The sequence below is a fragment of the Heteronotia binoei genome, chromosome 21 (assembly GCF_032191835.1).
Source record: "Heteronotia binoei isolate CCM8104 ecotype False Entrance Well chromosome 21, APGP_CSIRO_Hbin_v1, whole genome shotgun sequence".
Lineage (NCBI taxonomy): Eukaryota > Metazoa > Chordata > Lepidosauria > Squamata > Gekkonidae > Heteronotia > Heteronotia binoei.
The window spans coordinates 194,633,279-194,651,127 of NC_083243.1; the positions used below are offsets into that span (position 1 = coordinate 194,633,279).

Here is a 17,849-nt window from a genome sequence, read left to right on the forward strand (position 1 = left end):
CCCTAGGAAAGCACAATCTGAGCTGACTTCAACAGATGGTCAGCTTGAATTGGACTCTGCAAACCTCTCATTCCTCAGCTAGAAATAGCCCATGACTGCTCCACTCCTTCCAGGACGCATAATAATAATGGTTTCCCCCTTGATAGATTAGTCTTTGCCTTCCTGAAACTGAGGCAGGAGCATTCTTTGTTTCCTTATTGTGGGAGTCTAAAACATGCTCATTCCTCACTGATGTGCAAATGATAACAATGAGTAATGGAAAAGAGAGATAAAGACATCTGAGACGTGGACTGTAGAGGTACTTGTGACTTCGAAGCTAGTAGAAGAGCATCTTGCGGCACAAAGGCACTGAAGGACCTGCAAGTTCTCTGCAGCATGGGATGGGAGAACAACTATGGAATCAGAGAGAGAGATCAGAGATTTGAATGAAAGAGAACCTGCTGGAGAACACTCGAAAACCTGTTGAAGTGACCTCCAGTCCTGTGCATGAGAATGCAAGAAAAGGACCACACCTGACCATGTGGACCATCCTAATTATTATCTTCTCAATTTCGTCACTAACTGTAAGTAACGAAAGAGGCTTCTATTGTATCCTTAGGCACAGAGATGAACATATGTTCCATCAGAGTGTGTGCAATTGCTAGGTGAAAGAATATATAAGGAAAAGTTTGGTTTATACTATGTCTGCAGAAATCTGGGTTTCATTCCCTGAAGAGAGATGTAGGTCTAACTTTGAGTTTAAAGCTTGTTTTTTTTTTAAAAAAAATGGGAGAATGAACAGTGTCCTATATAGCCGATGTAGGGGGGGAAATGCAACAAAACATTCAGGTTGGTGATTAGAGCAAGATGGGTTCCCATGTCAGTTTATCTTTAGCAGTAGAAAAGAACAAGAATCCAGTAGCACCTTAAAGACTGACAAAATTTGTGGCAGCATGTGAGCTTTTGTGAGTCACTGCTCACTTCAAATATCAAGTTAGTGATCAGCAGTGCTGTGAGATAATTTTTTTTAGAAGAGAGGTGAGAAACTAGCACAGGGGTAGACAATATTTTATTTTATTTAGCTCATTTATACCTTGCCATTCTCATCTCCATTTTATCCCTACAAAAATCCTGTGAGATAGGTTCACTAGCCTAAAGTCACCCAGCAGTCTTCTATGGTGTTTCCCGGAGCCTAGTTTCACAATAATTACAGGACATTACAGGGGAGGGACGGTGGCTCAGTGGCAGAGCATCTGCTTGGTAAGCAGAAGGTCCCAGGTTCAATCCCCGGCATCTCCAACTGAAAAGGGTTCAGGCACGTAGGCATGAAAAACCTCAGCTTGAGACCCTGGAGAGCCGCTGCCAGTCTGAGTAGACAATACTGACTTTGATGGACCGAGGGTCTGATTCAGTAGAAGGCAGCTTCATATGTCCATATATGTCTCTTTGCAAAAAAACAAAACCAAACCCACATCTACTTGTGAGGATGTTGATGTGCTGACAGTTAATACAAATGTGTGGTGAGATGAGAACTGGAATTGGCCAAACACACTGAGAACAAGGTAAGTCCTAGCGGCTCTGCCCATGTCTGGGGGACTTATTTTAAACATGGTTAGGGACTGCATGGGTGCAGAAGGCACTGATGATAGTAAGTCATTCCCGTTATTTTATTCCTTGCTGTTGCCCCCAGTGGCGCCACCAGGACCTCCGGGGCGCATCGTGGTTTCTCGAACAGAAAACCTGCTTATGTATAGTGCTGCCAGATCTGGGTTGAGAAATACCTGGGAATTTTAGAGCTGGAACCTGGGAAAAGAATGGGTTTGGGGGGAGAAGGACCTCAGCAGGGGATAGTGCTATGGAGTCCATACTCCCAAACAACTGATTTCTCCAGGGCAGGGGTCCTCAAACTTTTTAAATAGGGGGCCAGTTCACTGTCCCTCAGACTGTTGGAGGGCCGGACTGCCGTTACTGTACAAGGCCGCGGGCTGTCAGTTCTCTGTCTTCTGCATCTCTCTCCCTTTCCCACACCACACACCCCGGCCTGGGAACTCACCTCACCTCGGTATCACCTCACACTCTGTCTCCGCCACCTCAGCCCAGTGCCGGAAGTGTGCGTTGCTAACGCGAGTTTAGGTCGAACGTCACTTCCGGTCTGATTTTGCCATAACCCGGCGGGCCGCATAAACGTCCTCAGCGGGCCGCATCTGGCCCGCGGGCCGTAGTTTGAGGACCCCTGCTCCAGGGGAATAGATCTTGTCTGGAGATCAGTTGTAATAGTGAAAAATCTCCAGGTGCCATGCAGCATGTTTTTATGTGCTACCACATCTTTGGATATGCATCAAATGGCATTTGCCTACCCCTGAACTAGCACTTTTTGGCAACTTCCAGGTTTACTATATTCATGCAATCATAGAGTTGGAAGGGACCTCCATGGTCATCTAGTCCAATCCCCTGAGCAATTCAGGACATTCACAAATACCTCCCTCCCATAACCTCAGTGACCCCCTCCTCCATGCCCAGAAGATGGCAAAAACCTCCATGATCCCTGGCCAAACTGGCCTGGAGAAAAATTGCTGCCTGACCCCAAAGTGGCAAAGAGCATTTCCCTGGGTGTGCAATTTCGAGAACAGGGTTGAACCCAGGATAAGTGTGAAATCGCCCTTTGGTTGCAATCTGTCAACACGTTACAGATCTAGCAGTAATAGGAGTCAAACTACATTTTACTAATTTGTCAACAAGAATATTGTGTAGAACCTTATCAAAAGCAGGGCTTTTTGTAGCAGAAACTCTTTTGCATATTAGGTCACACCCCACTGATGTAGCCAATCCTCCAAGAGCTTACAGAGCTCTTATTACAGGGCTTATTGTAAGCTCTTGGAGGATTGGCTACATCAGGGGTGCGTGGCTTAATATGCAAAGGAGTTCCGGCTGCAAGAAAAGCCCTGATCAAAACCCTTAATGAAATCAAGATAAATTATGTTTACAGCATTCCCCTGATCCAGAAAAGAAATAACTTTTTCAAAAAAGGAGATAAGATTAGTTTGACATGACTTGTTCTTAAGAAACCCAAGATGGGAATGCTTTGAGTTCACTAGAAAATTTCCTATCTTTTCCTCTGCTATGCTCAAAGCAGAAAGGTGTGACATAGGAGCTGGTAGGTTGTTGGAGACATCAGTTCATGAACATATGAAGCTGCTTTACACTGACTGAGTCAATACACAGGTCCATTGTATAATCTAACTGGCAGCAGCTCTCCAAGGTTTCAGAGGTGTTTCATGTGACCTACTATCTGATCTTTTTAAGTGGAGGTGCCAGGTATTGAACCTGGGATCTTCTGCATGCCAAGCAGATGCTTTACAACTGAGCCATGGTCTACCCAATTTATTGGATCAGTCTTTCACAGAGCATCCTGTGCAGTTACTCCATGTTAAACCCACTGAAATTAATGGGCTTAGCAGAGCTTTTTTTTTTTTTTAGCATGAATGCACAGGAACGAAGTTCTGGCTGGCTTGATGTCAGGGGGTGTGGCCTAATATGCAAATAAGTCCCTGCTGGGCTTTATCTACAAAAAAGCCCTGTGTGAAACAATGGTGACATCAGGAGGTGTGGCCTAAGATGCAAATGAGGGTCTGCTGGGCTTTTTCTAAGCTTGGGGCTTTGTAACTGCATAGGATGGCATTGTCAGTTTCTTAATGCCTTAAAATATATAATTGCTGTTTGTCCATCTACCTAAAGCAGACTGAGAAAGCTTTAACATAATAATTATTAATTGTAATAGATAAGAGCCACTTTGCTGTCAAATTACTGACTTTGTCTGTTGATGTGCATCTGGTTCAAAAGCTTGTTTACTTTTCTTCATGCTACAATATTGTTCACTTTGTGCTTGGTTATTAATACCAATTGAGGAACAGATAGCATTAACAGATGGACAAAGTATATAAAAGAAACAGCAAAGGCATTAAAACATGCATTCCTTGCACATGGAATAAAACTTTATTTAAAATGATTTCCATTCTAATGTTTAAAAAATGTCAAAATATTCTGGAAATTATATAGAAGACTTTGGTGAAATTAAATCATAGCTCCTTCCAAGCTGTCAACATGGGAACAAGAATATTTTTGACCTATGCAGAATCTTTGATATCAAACATTCCTGTTAGTCCAGTAAAGTAAACCAGGAAGCCAGTTTGTATCTTCCCCATTCCATTAATCCTGTCTAGTTCCTTTTAGAAACCTCAATTAAACATCCGGCCTTGGCAGTGTCTTGCAGTAATGAATTCCACATATGTGACATAGAATTTTCTTTTGTTGATTATAAACATTTTGAGGGGGGGGGGGGGAAGAAGTGAGGCTTAAGATGGATTACACCGAGTGAATCAATACTATCAACAGGACTGGACATTCAGTTAACAATGAAATAGGATTTAGGTTGTGGAACCAATCAGAAATCTAAAAAACAGAACTGAAGCAAAGCATAAATATTTAAGATAACATTAAATGATGCAAAATTACATAGTAGAATCCAATTTACAGCAAACTATACACAATAGTATAGTCCACTGTCCCTAATAATTCATCCAAGTAACTTTGTGAGCCATTTTGTACAGTAGAACAAAGTTTGACTCCAGCAGCACCTTTAAATACAAACAAAATTTTATTCAAGGTATCAAAATTCATGTGCACACACACTTCTTCAGATATACTTCATTTTGTACAATGTTATCCTATTGCCTGTGTAGAATAGCCCTCTTGAACAATTCAATTTTGCATAATTTGTGGAAAGAAGAAGACTGCAGATTTATACCCCGTCCTTCTCTCTGAATCAGAGACAGAGTGGCTTACAATCTCCTATATCTTCTCCCCCCACAGCAGACACCCTGTGATGTGGGTGGGGCTGAGAGGGCTCTCACAGCAGCTGGCCTTTAAGGACAACTCCTGCAATAGCTATGGCTAACCCAAGGCCATTCCAGCAGCTGTAAGTGGAAGAGTGGGGAATCAAACCTGGTTCTCCCAGATAAGAGTCCGCACACTTAACTACTACACCAAACTGGCTCTATATTTCCAGCTCACACAGTCCTCACATGCAAAGGTATTCCAGTTCTAACATTTGAAGAAAGGTGAAATATTTGATGGCAAAGACGTACAAATGGGCAAATCCTTTTAGTTGTTCCTGTTTGTCACACCTTTGCTGGCCCCCGCCATGACCCGCTCACTTAGTGACCTGTTTTGGGCCGGGACCCGGCTAGGCGTCCCAGAGGTCTCAGAATGTGGGAGGACAGAGCTGGGTTACCTCACCCGTTTATACTCGTGTCCTCCCCGGCTGTGCTGGGGCTCCACTCTCTCTTTCTCGGCAGCCCGTTTCTCGCATCAGCCAGCTTCCTCCCTGACCTCTCAGCCTTGTGGCCTTTTATCCCTCTCCCGGTCCCCTCCCTGCCACCCTGGTCCCACCCCCGGGTAGCTCTGCCCCTGCTTATAAGCAGGGACGCTGAGGAAGGTCTTCCTGGGACGTGGCCTTCCAGTAGCAGGCATGTGGATGGGGATGTTGAGGCTGCTTCTGGGTGCGGTGGCTGGCGCTGCCATGGTTCGGGGCTCCTGCCTTCCCTGCCCTCTCAGCCGGGCAGCGATCCTGCTCTCTCTCTCCCCCAGCTACAGTCGTGGCTCGGCCACCTTGCCCGGGCCTGGGGGCGGGCCCATCGGTTCTCAGCTCTGGTCGGTGTCTTGGAGGGGTGGACCATGTCGGGGGGCGCAGGGGGGCTCCCGGCAATGTCCCATCGCAGCTGGGGGGTGTGGGAGGAGCCCCCGACGGAGTCCTGTCTCAGAAGGGACGGGACACTGTTGTTGCACACAAGCTACAAGCCTAGCAATCAAATACTTTATTTGGGGGGGGGGGGGGGGTTGACCCAAGCGACTCAAGGCAGTATACACTGTCTTCCTTCGACATTTGATCCTCTGTGTGGTAGGTTTGGTTGAGAGAGTGAGTGACTAGCGCAAAGTTTCCTGTGTTTTAACAATTTATTGATAGCATATGGTTACAAATCTTAATTTTAAATTTTCAGTGCTAACCCATATGGCATTACAATCCCCATTCCCTCCAGTGTTGACTTCCCGGAGTTATAGATTCAAGTTCAATACTAAAGGTACTTCTAACTGATCAAAGTTCAATACATATATATTTTTTCCATTAATGCTAAAAAATTGTCCGATGTCTTTTTACGTTCCACTCTTTCTCCATATATCCTTTAAATTTCCTCCACTCCTTTTTGAATATCTCCAAATCATAGTCTCTTAGTGTTCTAGTTAGTTTGTCCATTTCACTCCAAGATAAAACTTTCATAGTCCAGTCCCATTTCTCCGGTATTTTTTCTTGCTTCCAAAGCTGCGCATACAATGTCCTAGCCGCTGAAAGCAAGTACCAAATTAGAGTCCTGTCTTCCTTTGGGAATTTTTCTAGTTGTAATCCAAGCAGAAATGTCTCTGCAGTTTTCTTTTAGCGCAAAGTTTCCTAGTGAGCTTTATGGCCATTTGGGGATCTGAACGTGAATCATCCTGGTCTTCATACACCACAGTTAAAAATTCCATGTCAGGTTGGACATGTATAACCCATCAGTACCCGAGGTTATTTCGGATCCAGAAAAGGGGGTATAGGGAAAGAGTTCCCTCTCTCCGTGTGCCATAGTCCTGATATAACTTGGGCTCTCACACATCTGAGGATTAACTTTCAGCAGGGAACTCCCATGGCATGTCTGTTTGACAGGACATGGTGCAGACATGGGTGGACTCATAAATGGCATATAGACCCTAAGTAATCCCTAGAACAGCCTCGTAATCCCTAGAACAGGTTTCTACTATTACGACCAGGCTGTGATAGCAGTATAACTATGGACACTCCTTTAAAATAGCAAAGTAACTATGTACAAAATCCAGGTAAAACACAGAATGTATAGAGGAAAAAATGTCCAAATTGATCTGAGGCTTCCTGGGCAGCAGAGGGCTGTACCAAACTGCAAGAAACTGAATGTTTGCCTTCATGCTAGCGCAGCAGGAAGCCCCTAGAGTGAGTTTGTGACCGAGGTGATATTTGAACCAGGACTTTAACCTAGTATAATATACCATAAATATCCAGTTGCCTAGCATAACTTCTCCAACTTTTGCTGGGGCAACTAGACCCCAGAACTCTGTGTGTGGAGATACTCCCCCAGGCACTAGGCTTTTGGGCTGCACATGAATGTTCTGCTTCCTCCTGACCTGGAAAAAGCTCCTTGCATGTAAGGTGATGATAAACTAGAAGGAGCTGCCTTACATTGAATAAAAGCATTGGCCCATTAAGTCCAGTATTACCTGTGTTGTTTGTATTAGATTCACTGGTATAGTAAGCCAGTAATCTCTATCTCATTTAGCAGAGTGCACAAAAGGCTACACATAGCAGCAGCTTCTTTGTTCTGTATGTGCTAGCAAAGTTGCAAAGTTACACAGAGCGACTTGTCAGTTTAAAAACTAATAAAGAGCTCTTTAGAACAAAACAGTAGACAAGTGCACCTTTAAGACCAACTAAGTTTTATTCAGAACGTAAGCTTTCATATGCTCTTAAGCAGACTTCATCAGACAAGTGGGAATGGAAGCAGCAATTCTTAATATAAATGGGCAGTGTGGAATCATGGGAATGTTTTTAGCAGATTAAAAGAATCACAGATAGAGATCTGTGTTTGTTAGTGTAGGACAAAACAGGGCTGAAAAAACACTAGAGGGTGATAAAAAGCAGACTGCTGTCGTAGGGGTGCCGTAAATCTAGGTAACATTCTGGCTTTGTTGTTTAAATAGAGGGCATGGTTACTCTAGAGATTATAACACCCATTATAGTTTGCCATTAGAAAAAAAGGAAGACATTAAAATACAGTGGAGGATGGGTTGGTATATGCAATAAGACAAACAGTCAATATCCCCCAATTGAGTTTGTCAATACAAAAAAAACCAACCCTCTCCCAAAATTCTGATACACTGTTCTAAAAGAGAAATAATATGTTAGCCCTTAGAAAAACAGGGTGCATTAAAGTATAGTGGAAGGTGAGTTAGTATATGTAATGAGACAAACAGCCCACATCCCCCATTTGAGCATGTCAACACAAAAAAACATTATTCTGATACACTGTTCTAAAAGAGAAATACATTGGAACACTATGGATGCACAGCTATACTCAGTGAGAACTGGTTTAATATATGTAATGAGATAAAAACCCAATATCCCTGTTCAGTCCTGGGGAGGTGTTTGTTCCAAGTTTCATGATAATTTGTAATTCAGTAGTTTCTCTCTCCATTCTGTTCTTGAAGTTCCTTTGCAGTAAAACAGCTACTTTGAGGTCACCCATTGAATGCTCAGGAAGGTTAAAGAGTTCTTTATTTATTGAACTCCATTCTAGATTGGATAGATGAGAGAAATAGAAACAGAATCTGATTAAATTAGCTATAATGGATGCAGATGCAGAGATACATGTCCTACATCCCACGGTGCCAAAGATAGACAGCAATGTGCTTTGTTTGTTTATTAATATAGCAGTCCTTAGACCTGTCATACAGAAGGAAAATACAAATATAGAAGATTCCAAGATTTTAAAATACTTAAAAAACATTATTAAAACTTTAAAATTCCATCCGATATCTAGTTACCATAATCTTCTAATATCTAACCATGCAGTTTCCATAACCTGAGTATTCCGGCTACTTGGTTGGTAATCTTGGGGTATCTGTCAGATAGAAGACACAAGTTTAGCTTTTTCTAGAAGGCCCAATTTTTTTTCAATCAATGGGGTGATGATCTTCTTACTTATCATACGGACATATGAAAAACATGTGCTCTGTAGTCTCAGCCTCCCTTAACAGGCAGGTACAGAGCATTTCTATGAAAGAAATGTTCTTATATTTCCCTTCAAGTACGGCAGAAGGGAGGGCCGAGCACCTTGCCAGAGCGAAGGTTCTTCTAAACCCTTTTGCTTCCAAAGATGTTAAATAGTTGCTGGTTCCACTGTGTTTTTGATGCTTGCCCTCATCATAGTGTTTTGTAAGCTAGAGAGATCAGATTGGTGTTCTGTATCAATTATCCGCTTAACTAATTTTTTTACCTGATCTATTTCACAGGTCAAGAGCACCTGTGTGTGGGGGAGAACCAATTATCAGCAGATAACTCGAACAGACTTATACCAGTTTGATTGGAAATGGTCACAGTTTATCAGAGGAAGTAAATCTTGTGGGTTAAGACGTCCCTTTAGCCACATATAAATAGTTCGAATACAGACCCAGGCTTTAACTTCTAGACAACCTGTCTCCAGTCTTACGCTGGCATTTGACACACATCTTGGGACTTGTAAAACAGTTCATAAGAACTTAGATTGAACTCTTTCTTCGGGTACAAAATATGAGCCGGGCAACCCCATAAATGAACCATATAACCATTGAGCTAACTAGGAATGGGTACGAACGAAAGCACAAATCATGGTTCATGCTAAAAATGGCTAGTTCATGGTTCGTTCCAAACTGGTTTGGTTGATCCCACGGCATCTAAACACAAACATGAACTGGCTTTTTTTTTTGTATGTTGTTTGGTTTATGTTTGCTTCATTTTTCCAGACAGCCTGGCACCGGCATGTGCACTTCTAATCAGTTTCCAGTGAAACTGACTAAAAGCAGCATCTCCACTCTCCCCCGCCCCCTGAGCTTCTTGTCAGTTTCCAATGAAATTGACTAGATGCTGCAGCTCCGCTCTTCCTGACCCCTGTGCTTCTCATCACTTTCCAGTGAAACTGATTAGATGCTGTAGCTCCACTCTCCCTGGTGTCAAGACCCTGGCAGTTCAGTAACTCACGCCAGTCATATGAAAGGGTTAAGTTTATTACTGTTTTGACCTGAAGGCAAAACAGGGTTTTGCCAAGACTGAAGCTCTATGCAAAACAGTTCCAATATATAGGTACCTCAAAACCATTGCATTTTCAATAAAAAGCGGGAAAGCTTGGCAGGGATCTTTGTTGGGAGATTGGGCCTCGCCCTCCCAGTGCCCTGGGAATGCAGGTGGTTATCAAACTGGCTTTTGCGATGACCTTGAGGTGGTGCCTCAAGCTGGCAGAGTGTATTCTATAATATGTTACACAGATAACAGTCGGCAGAGCGTGGGGGAAGCAAAGTGAGCAAAGCAACAGGAACAATACTAGATTTCACATCATGTTCAGGATTCTCATTCATATCTTAAAGCAATATATCATGGCAAGGCTCTTGACACCTGACCCCTGTGCTGCTTGTCAGAAGCTAGGAGAGCGGAACTGCAGCATCTACTCTGTTTCCAAGCTTCCTGGGGGTGAAATTGACAGGAAGCTATAGGACAGCTTCCCTTTCTTTCCTCAGCTCCTAGTAGAGCAGTTGATTCGGGCACCTGCTTTGGGGGTCTGTAGCTCAGCCTCCAAAATCCAGTTTGCACCAAATTTGGAAGGCAGGTAGAGGAGGGTCTGCTGAAGAGTTTGACATCCCTAGCCCTCGGAGGTCATTCTATGTCTTCCTAAACAGATCAAACCAACAAACCACAAATTATTCAGGAAATTGAAAAAACATAAAATGAATCAAACCATCAATTCGGGCAACCCAATGAACCACAAAATGAAATGAATGACCATTTTTGCATTCTGTGCCCATCCCTAGACCTAACATCTTGGCTTTATATGGATGATGAAGAAGAAAAAGGCATTGGATTTATATTCCGCCCTCTACCCTGAATCAGAGTCTCACAGTGGCTCATAATCTCCTTTATCTTCCTCCCCCACAACAAACACCCTGTTAGGTAGGACTGAGAGGGCTCTCACAGCAGCTGCCCTTTTAAGGAGAACTCTGGCGATAACTATGGCTAACCCAAGGCCATTCCAGCAGGTGCAAGTGGAGGAGTGGGGAATCAAACCCGGTTCTCCCAGATAAGAGTCCACACACTTAACCACCACACCAAACTGGCTCTAGAAGAAGAAGAGATTGAATTTATATCATGCCCTTCACTTGGAGTCTCAGAGCAGCTTATAATTTCCTTTCCCTTCCCCTCTCCACAACAGACACCCGGTGAGATAGGTGGAGTTGAGAGAGCTCTTCCTATTGAGAGGAACAGCTCTGCGAGAACTTGTGGCTGACTCAAAGTCACTTCAGCAGATGCATGCGGAGGAGTGAGGAATCAAATCCGGGTCTCCCAGATTAGAGTCTGTGCTCTTAATCACTACACTAAAGTGACTCTCAGTTTGTTTAAGAGTTGTGGGAACATATGATCCCCCTTGAGAATGATGAAATTTTGCTATATCATTTGCAGAGCTTTCTCCTTGGTCCCTATGTTGACTCCTAGAGCCTGAGGCCTGTAATACCCCAAGATATTTGAAGTTATTAAGTTGCTGTTGATCAACCAGGACCAATTCTTCGGTCTATGCCCAAAAGCAATGATCTTGGTTTTCTGATGGTTGATTGTAAGGAACTCAATCTCACAGTATGAGGAGAGTTTCCCAAGGGCCCTCCTCAATCCTACAGGGGATCTGGAGAATAACACAATGACATCCACATATAATAACATTGGTACCATCCTATTGGCAAGTCTAGGAGGATGGAATTCAGAGGTATTAAACCAGCTAGATAGTTTATTTATATAAAAGATAATGCCGATGCTAGGAAGCAGTTTGCCTGATACCTCTGTAGTTTTGGGTGGGTTCAGTAAGATGTCCTTGTCTGCTTCATCTGACCTTCAGGTAGGTTTGTTTGTTTGTGTAAGGCCTGAATATGGTATAGGAGTCTTCTATTAATGGATGGATTTGTTAGTTTGTCCTGGAGTCATATTCCAGATACAGAGTCAAATGAAGATTTGAAGTCAACAAAAGCCGCATAGAGTGAAGTTATTCCCTTAGAAGAGCATTCTCAATAAGATGTTGGATAATCAGGCATTGGTCTATTGTAGATGTGGAGAAACGCCATCTGAGAGTGTTGGTGCTTCATCCAAAAAGGCAGGGATCAGTAAATCCATTCAGCAGGCTTTGTAGCCTTCCCCTCACTCCCCCCCTCCCTTCCAGAGCCAAACCAACAACGCTAGGGGGAAAGTCTCCTAGAGAAGCAGGAAGTGCTGTTGTTCTTGCCATGTGCTAGGCAGGAAGAGTTTCGCAGTTTGCAGCAGGCGCTCGGGAAGGGAGGCTGCTTGGCTGTGAGCTCCTGCCTGGGAGGCTCCAGGCAGCAAGGCAACGTAAGTAATTCTCAAGACAGGACAAGTCTAGACCAGGGACAGTAGAAAGCGTTTATAAACAACTTTCCTTTGTTATGCTGTTTGCTGTGCTGTGCGGTGCTAACTTTTTAAATGCAACTGTTTTTGTTTTGTGTTTTTCTTTTCCTATATTTTTCTCTTTTAAATAAATGTTTTTTTCTGTTTTAAATGCTGGCAGTTCATCTCTGTACCACCTAGATCCCCAGACCGCTTTAGACCACGCTGTGTTAAGAAGGGGGCCCCGGGGAAGGGGGAAGGCATGCAGTTGGATAAGGTGCCAATCCTCCAGGGGTGCCCCAAAGAAGCGCTGAGGTCTCTGTGAAACCCAAGTGCAGGGTGGCAGAGGACCTTGAGGCCTAGCCTCACAGCTGGAAAGGGGGATTGGGAGTCCTGTTCCTCTCAATCTGAACCCCGGGACTGAGCAGGTGGTGGCAGCGAGCCCAAGGGGCAGGAGGAGAAATAGCTCCCTCCAGGAGTTGGCGACTCAATAGGGAGCTGACGGGACCGGGTCTGAGGCAGAATCGGGCCGGTTCCGTCACACTTGGCGGCAGCGGTGGGATAAGAACAAACAGAGAACTTGATTGGCCAGGCATTTTTGCTTTTTGATACGTGCAAGCACCCAGAGGAAGCAACAGCGGTTTTGTTTTCTTTTCGGGTCAACTGGAGTAGGGAAAGTTTAGCTAGTTAGGATGGAGCGTGCTAAGAAACTGGAAATCCTGAAGATGACAAAGCCACAGCTCCAGGAAGAGTGCGCAAAGCAAGAGCTGGAGTGTGACAACCTGACTGTAGTAGATATGCAAGTCCTCCTGTTGGAGCATCTTGAGCATGCAGGGGCACCTGCAAAAGTGGGCCCCACCCAGTCAGAAGCAACCTTGCGGCTACAGTTGGAACTGGCAAGAATGCGTATCGAGGCGGAACGAGAGAGAGAGGAACGACAAGCAGAGAGGGATGCAGTCCGCAGACGGGAGGAAAGAGAGAGAGAGGAACGACAAGCAGAGAGGGATGCAGTCCGCAGACGGGAGGAAAGAGAGAGAGAGGAACGACAAGCAGAGAGGGATGCGATCCGCAGACAGGAAGAAGCAGAGATCCGCAGACGGGAACAGGAAGAGCAACGCCGCCATGAGCTTGAGGTGCTACGTCTGGAAGCTGAACTAAGCAAAGAGATCCAAGTCACCCCCAAGGACTTTGCAGTGTACCAAGAGGGAGAAGACCCCTCCACATACCTCTCCAACTTTGAGAGGGCAGCCAAACAGTGGGGGATTGCAGAGGAGGACTATATGTCTTACCTCTGTAGCAACCTGACTGGAGAGCTTTCAGCCATCTATTACAGCATGCCTATGGAAGATGGGGGGATAACTTTTGCGGCCTATAAAGCCACTGTATTTAAAAGGTTTAAACTGGGGCCAGACCACTCCCGAAAGCAGTTCAGGGGTTTGGCTCCACAAGAAGGTAAATCCTATTCTGAATGTGGGGTAATGAAGGAACAAACAGTTCCAATGTTATTGGGCCGGGATTTGGTGGTTGGCCAGTACTCTATCAAGGCTGTACCCCGCAGCCAAACCCCCAGGGGAAAGTGGGAGGAGGAAGGCAACTTTAAGGAAGCCACCTCACCACCAACCAGGGAGGGGGAGGTAGCCCAGGTTACTGAGGATGAAGAGAGGGCAGTCACCCGGGAGGGGGAGGACCAGCCTATCTCAAGCCCTGGAGTAGGGTGTTCCCAAGGGGAAGAGGGGTGTAGCTTTCCCCAAGTGCAGCAAGAGGCTGTCGATGTTCCTAGCAAGGAAAGGAACCTGTCTAGCATAAAGGATGTGCATGCTGAAGAGACCAAGGTGGAGAGTGGAGATTTCACAGGAGGTTCTGAGAGCAGCAAGGCTAATGTGGGCTCAGAGGAGCACATAGCTGAAGGCTTGGGGGGACGGGAGCGGTTCCAGAAGGGGGTCCGGAGCGGCCTTAGGTTGGAACCGGTTCACCAAGTAGCTGTGGATCAGGGAGTGGGATCGTCCGAGACGCTCTCAAAACAGGTCGTCTTGAAGCAGGGCAGACAGGAATCCTGGGAAGCTGTGGAACCTTCCAGGCAGGAAGGGGGTCAGTTGGGTAGTACTGAAAAACCAACCGAGGGGACTGAGAACCCAAGCCAAACCCTCAGGGGAAGGTGGGGGGAGGAAGGCAACTTTAGGGAAGCCACCTCACCACTAACCTGGGAGGGGGAGGACCAGCCTGTCTCAAGCCCTGCAGGAGGGTGTGCCCAATGGGAAGAGGGGTGCCAATTTCCGCAAGGGCAGCAGGATGCGGTGGAGTCTTCCAGGCAGGAAGGAGCTCAGTTGGCTGACACTGAAAAACCAACTGAGGGGGCGGAGAACCCAGATCAAACTTTGGCTGAGTGTTCTGGAAACAGTGGGACTAGGGGTGGCTTGAAGGAACAGATGATAGGAAGTCTGGGGGAGCCAGAAATGTTCCTGTCTGAGGTTCAAAGTGACCCTAGGCTGGAACCACTGTGTGAGTTGGCAAGGGACCAGAAAGTGGAGTTCTCAGAAGCTGAGACAGGGGATAGGGTGATGGTTTCCCTGCCACTTCATACTGGTGAACGGAAAGTGGAATGGGTGGGACCCCATGTGGTTGTGGATGACCTAGACGAGGCTACTTATGTGGTGGCTATGGAGAAAATGGGAAAGGCAGTTAAAGTGGTGCAGGTGAATGTACCACAGCCAGTCTCTGCGAGGCCCATGGTGTTGCATATAGGTAGGAAGGAAGGAGACAAAAAGAAGCTGGGACAGCAATTGTTTGCAGCACCAGAGGTAGTTTTCTGGGAGGACAGAGTGGACAGAGGGAACATTCCACCAATGAGGGATAAAGAAGAAGCAACTGTGTGGGAACTGGGCAGTTTCCAACCCCATATGTGGGGCCAGGAATTTCCTCCTTTGATGGACCACTCACCCCAGCAACAGCAGCAACGAAGGGAGAGCACCAAACTCCAGAGGTGGTCCTGGGAGATGGAGGAGTACATCTTAAAGACTGGACATTTCTGCTGCATGCAGCCATGCAACATTTTGTCCAGAAAGGACATGGGCACCTAGGGTGCTGGACTTTGTGTATTATTGGAGAAATACCTGAAGGTTTGTGTAATATTTTGGTTAATGGGTTTCTCCTTGTTTGTTTGGATTCTGCTACGGGGTCACCTCTGTAGGAGGCAACCCCTCCGGCTCAGAATTTAAGGAGGGGGACGTGTGGAGAAACGCCATCTGAGAGTGTTGGTGCTTCATCCAAAAAGGCAGGGATCAGTAAATCCATTCAGCAGGCTTTGTAGCCTTCCCCTCACTCCCCCCCTCCCTTCCAGAGCCAAACCAACAACGCTAGGGGGAAAGTCTCCTAGAGAAGCAGGAAGTGCTGTTGTTCTTGCCATGTGCTAGGCAGGAAGAGTTTCGCAGTTTGCAGCAGGCGCTCGGGAAGGGAGGCTGCTTGGCTGTGAGCTCCTGCCTGGGAGGCTCCAGGCAGCAAGGCAACGTAAGTAATTCTCAAGACAGGACAAGTCTAGACCAGGGACAGTAGAAAGCGTTTATAAACAACTTTCCTTTGTTATGCTGTTTGCTGTGCTGTGCTGTGCGGTGCTAACTTTTTAAATGCAACTGTTTTTGTTTTGTGTTTTTCTTTTCCTATATTTTTCTCTTTTAAATAAATGTTTTTTTCTGTTTTAAATGCTGGCAGTTCATCTCTGTACCACCTAGATCCCCAGACCGCTTTAGACCACGCTGTGTTAAGAAGGGGGCCCCGGGGAAGGGGGAAGGCATGCAGTTGGATAAGGTGCCAATCCTCCAGGGGTGCCCCAAAGAAGCGCTGAGGTCTCTGTGAAACCCAAGTGCAGGGTGGCAGAGGACCTTGAGGCCTAGCCTCACAGCTGGAGAGGGGGATTCGGAGTCCTGTTCCTCTCAATCTGAACCCCGGGACTGAGCAGGTGGTGGCAGCGAGACCAAGGGGCAGGAGGAGAAATAGCTCCCTCCAGGAGTTGGCGACTCAATAGGGAGCTGACGGGACCGGGTCTGAAACCAGAATCGGGCCGGTTCCGCCACAGTAGATCTCCCTGGCCTAAACCTGCCTGTTCTGCCACTAAAAAGTTCTCTTGTTCAAACCAATCCAGAAGTTTGTCCAGGAGATGTTTTGCATTTACCTTACTTATAACATTAAGCAACTTATCGGCCTGTAATTTGTTAGATCCTCCCTTTTGCTTTTTTAATATAATGGAACTACGGTAGCCATTCCCCATGACTTTGGAATACAGCTTGAATCATCAATGTGTGTAAAGAGGGAAGCCAAAAAAGAGGCTCACCACTCCTTATTTTCTTTTAGAAATTCAGGTGGAATACCGCTGTGTCCAGGGGCTTTAGTGAGCAATGTGCTCCTTCTCTCTCTCTCTCTCTCTCTCCCTGTGTGTGTGTGTGTGTGTGAGAGAGAGGTGAGAACAGAAGGAAGGAAACAATTCCCTGACAGTATCAGTCCACACATCAAAGGGACTGAGGCAGAAGAGTAAACAGAAAGGATGCTCACAGTTTTTGCTTGTCTATCTGACTCTCTTGTCATTTAGTCCTTCTCTTCCAACAGTTTGGTATCAGTTTTGCCATGCCTGCCCTAGCTCTAATACCTGAGAACCTGAGAATGTGCAAGTATGCATTCCACGCTATTTGCCCTTGAGCTATGATCACCATCTATTTTCCACTGATGCTTTCCCCCAGTGCTGATGCAGCAGTGATGGCGGCAAATGCTATCCTGGCGCTGGAGCAAAGGAATGTTATGTTCTTATATGACTGTATCTGTGCTCAGTCTTCCTGTTTGGTGATACTGTGCAGCAGAGCATCCTTTCAAAATAGCTTTTATTGATCTACGTTTGTAAAATGTTACTAGATAGCTGCTTGGGTGCTGCTCCTGACAATCTAGGGGCTGGCTGGGTCGGAGCCCTAAAGGCTGGGGAATTCCCGGGCTGGACTTGTGGTCTGGCTGCCCTATGTAATGTTTATGTTTTCGGACACTTTCACACCTAACAAGATGAGATTAGGGCTTTACCTTTAGCTTTTTAAAATGGAAAAACATCTAGTTTTGAAATAAACAGGTTTGCCATATGTCATAGATTTTAATACTTCTGGTTTGTTATAAAATGTAGGCAGCTAAACTGGTGATTCTCAAAATGTTAGGCCGTCCCCCTTAAAGATGCATAGGGTGTTGAAAGGGGATTATCAAGGCAGGCTTCAGCCTCCATACTTTCTGACAGAACATCTAAAAGCCAAATGAGGGAGATGTCTTCTGCTGTCTGCCAGCCAGAATGGAGTGAATGGTCCTCTCCTCTGCCAGAAGCAAGACTCACCTAGGGTTGCTTTTCGGCTTGCCAGTTGTTCCTTTATTCAAAGAATTGTTCCTTATTTGTTTGATTTAGAAATTGTCATGGAGATGAATAGATGCACTTTGGCTGATTTTACATGGGGCAGGAAAACCATCACTGCTATACCAGCAATGACAAGCAGAACTGAAGTGCATGGGAATGGTATTCACATGCCCTATCCCTGAGTCTCTTGCAGTTGGCACCAGCCTTCCCAACCTGTTTCCTGATCCACACAGACATGGCAACCTAATG

The 17,849-nt window shown here is 45.6% G+C and overlaps 1 protein-coding gene across 1 annotated transcript in view; it reads left to right on the plus strand.

Annotated features, from left to right (window-relative positions):
* Window positions 1-436: 436 nt before the first annotated feature.
* The window catches only part of SCTR (secretin receptor), a 103,615-nt gene continuing 86,202 nt past the window's right edge, over window positions 437-17,849 (plus strand). Inside the window, exon 1 of the mRNA XM_060261815.1 lies at window positions 437-563. Within this exon, the coding sequence (XP_060117798.1) occupies window positions 519-563 (45 nt within the window). The 5' untranslated portion in view covers window positions 437-518. The remainder of the gene's footprint in view (window positions 564-17,849) is intronic.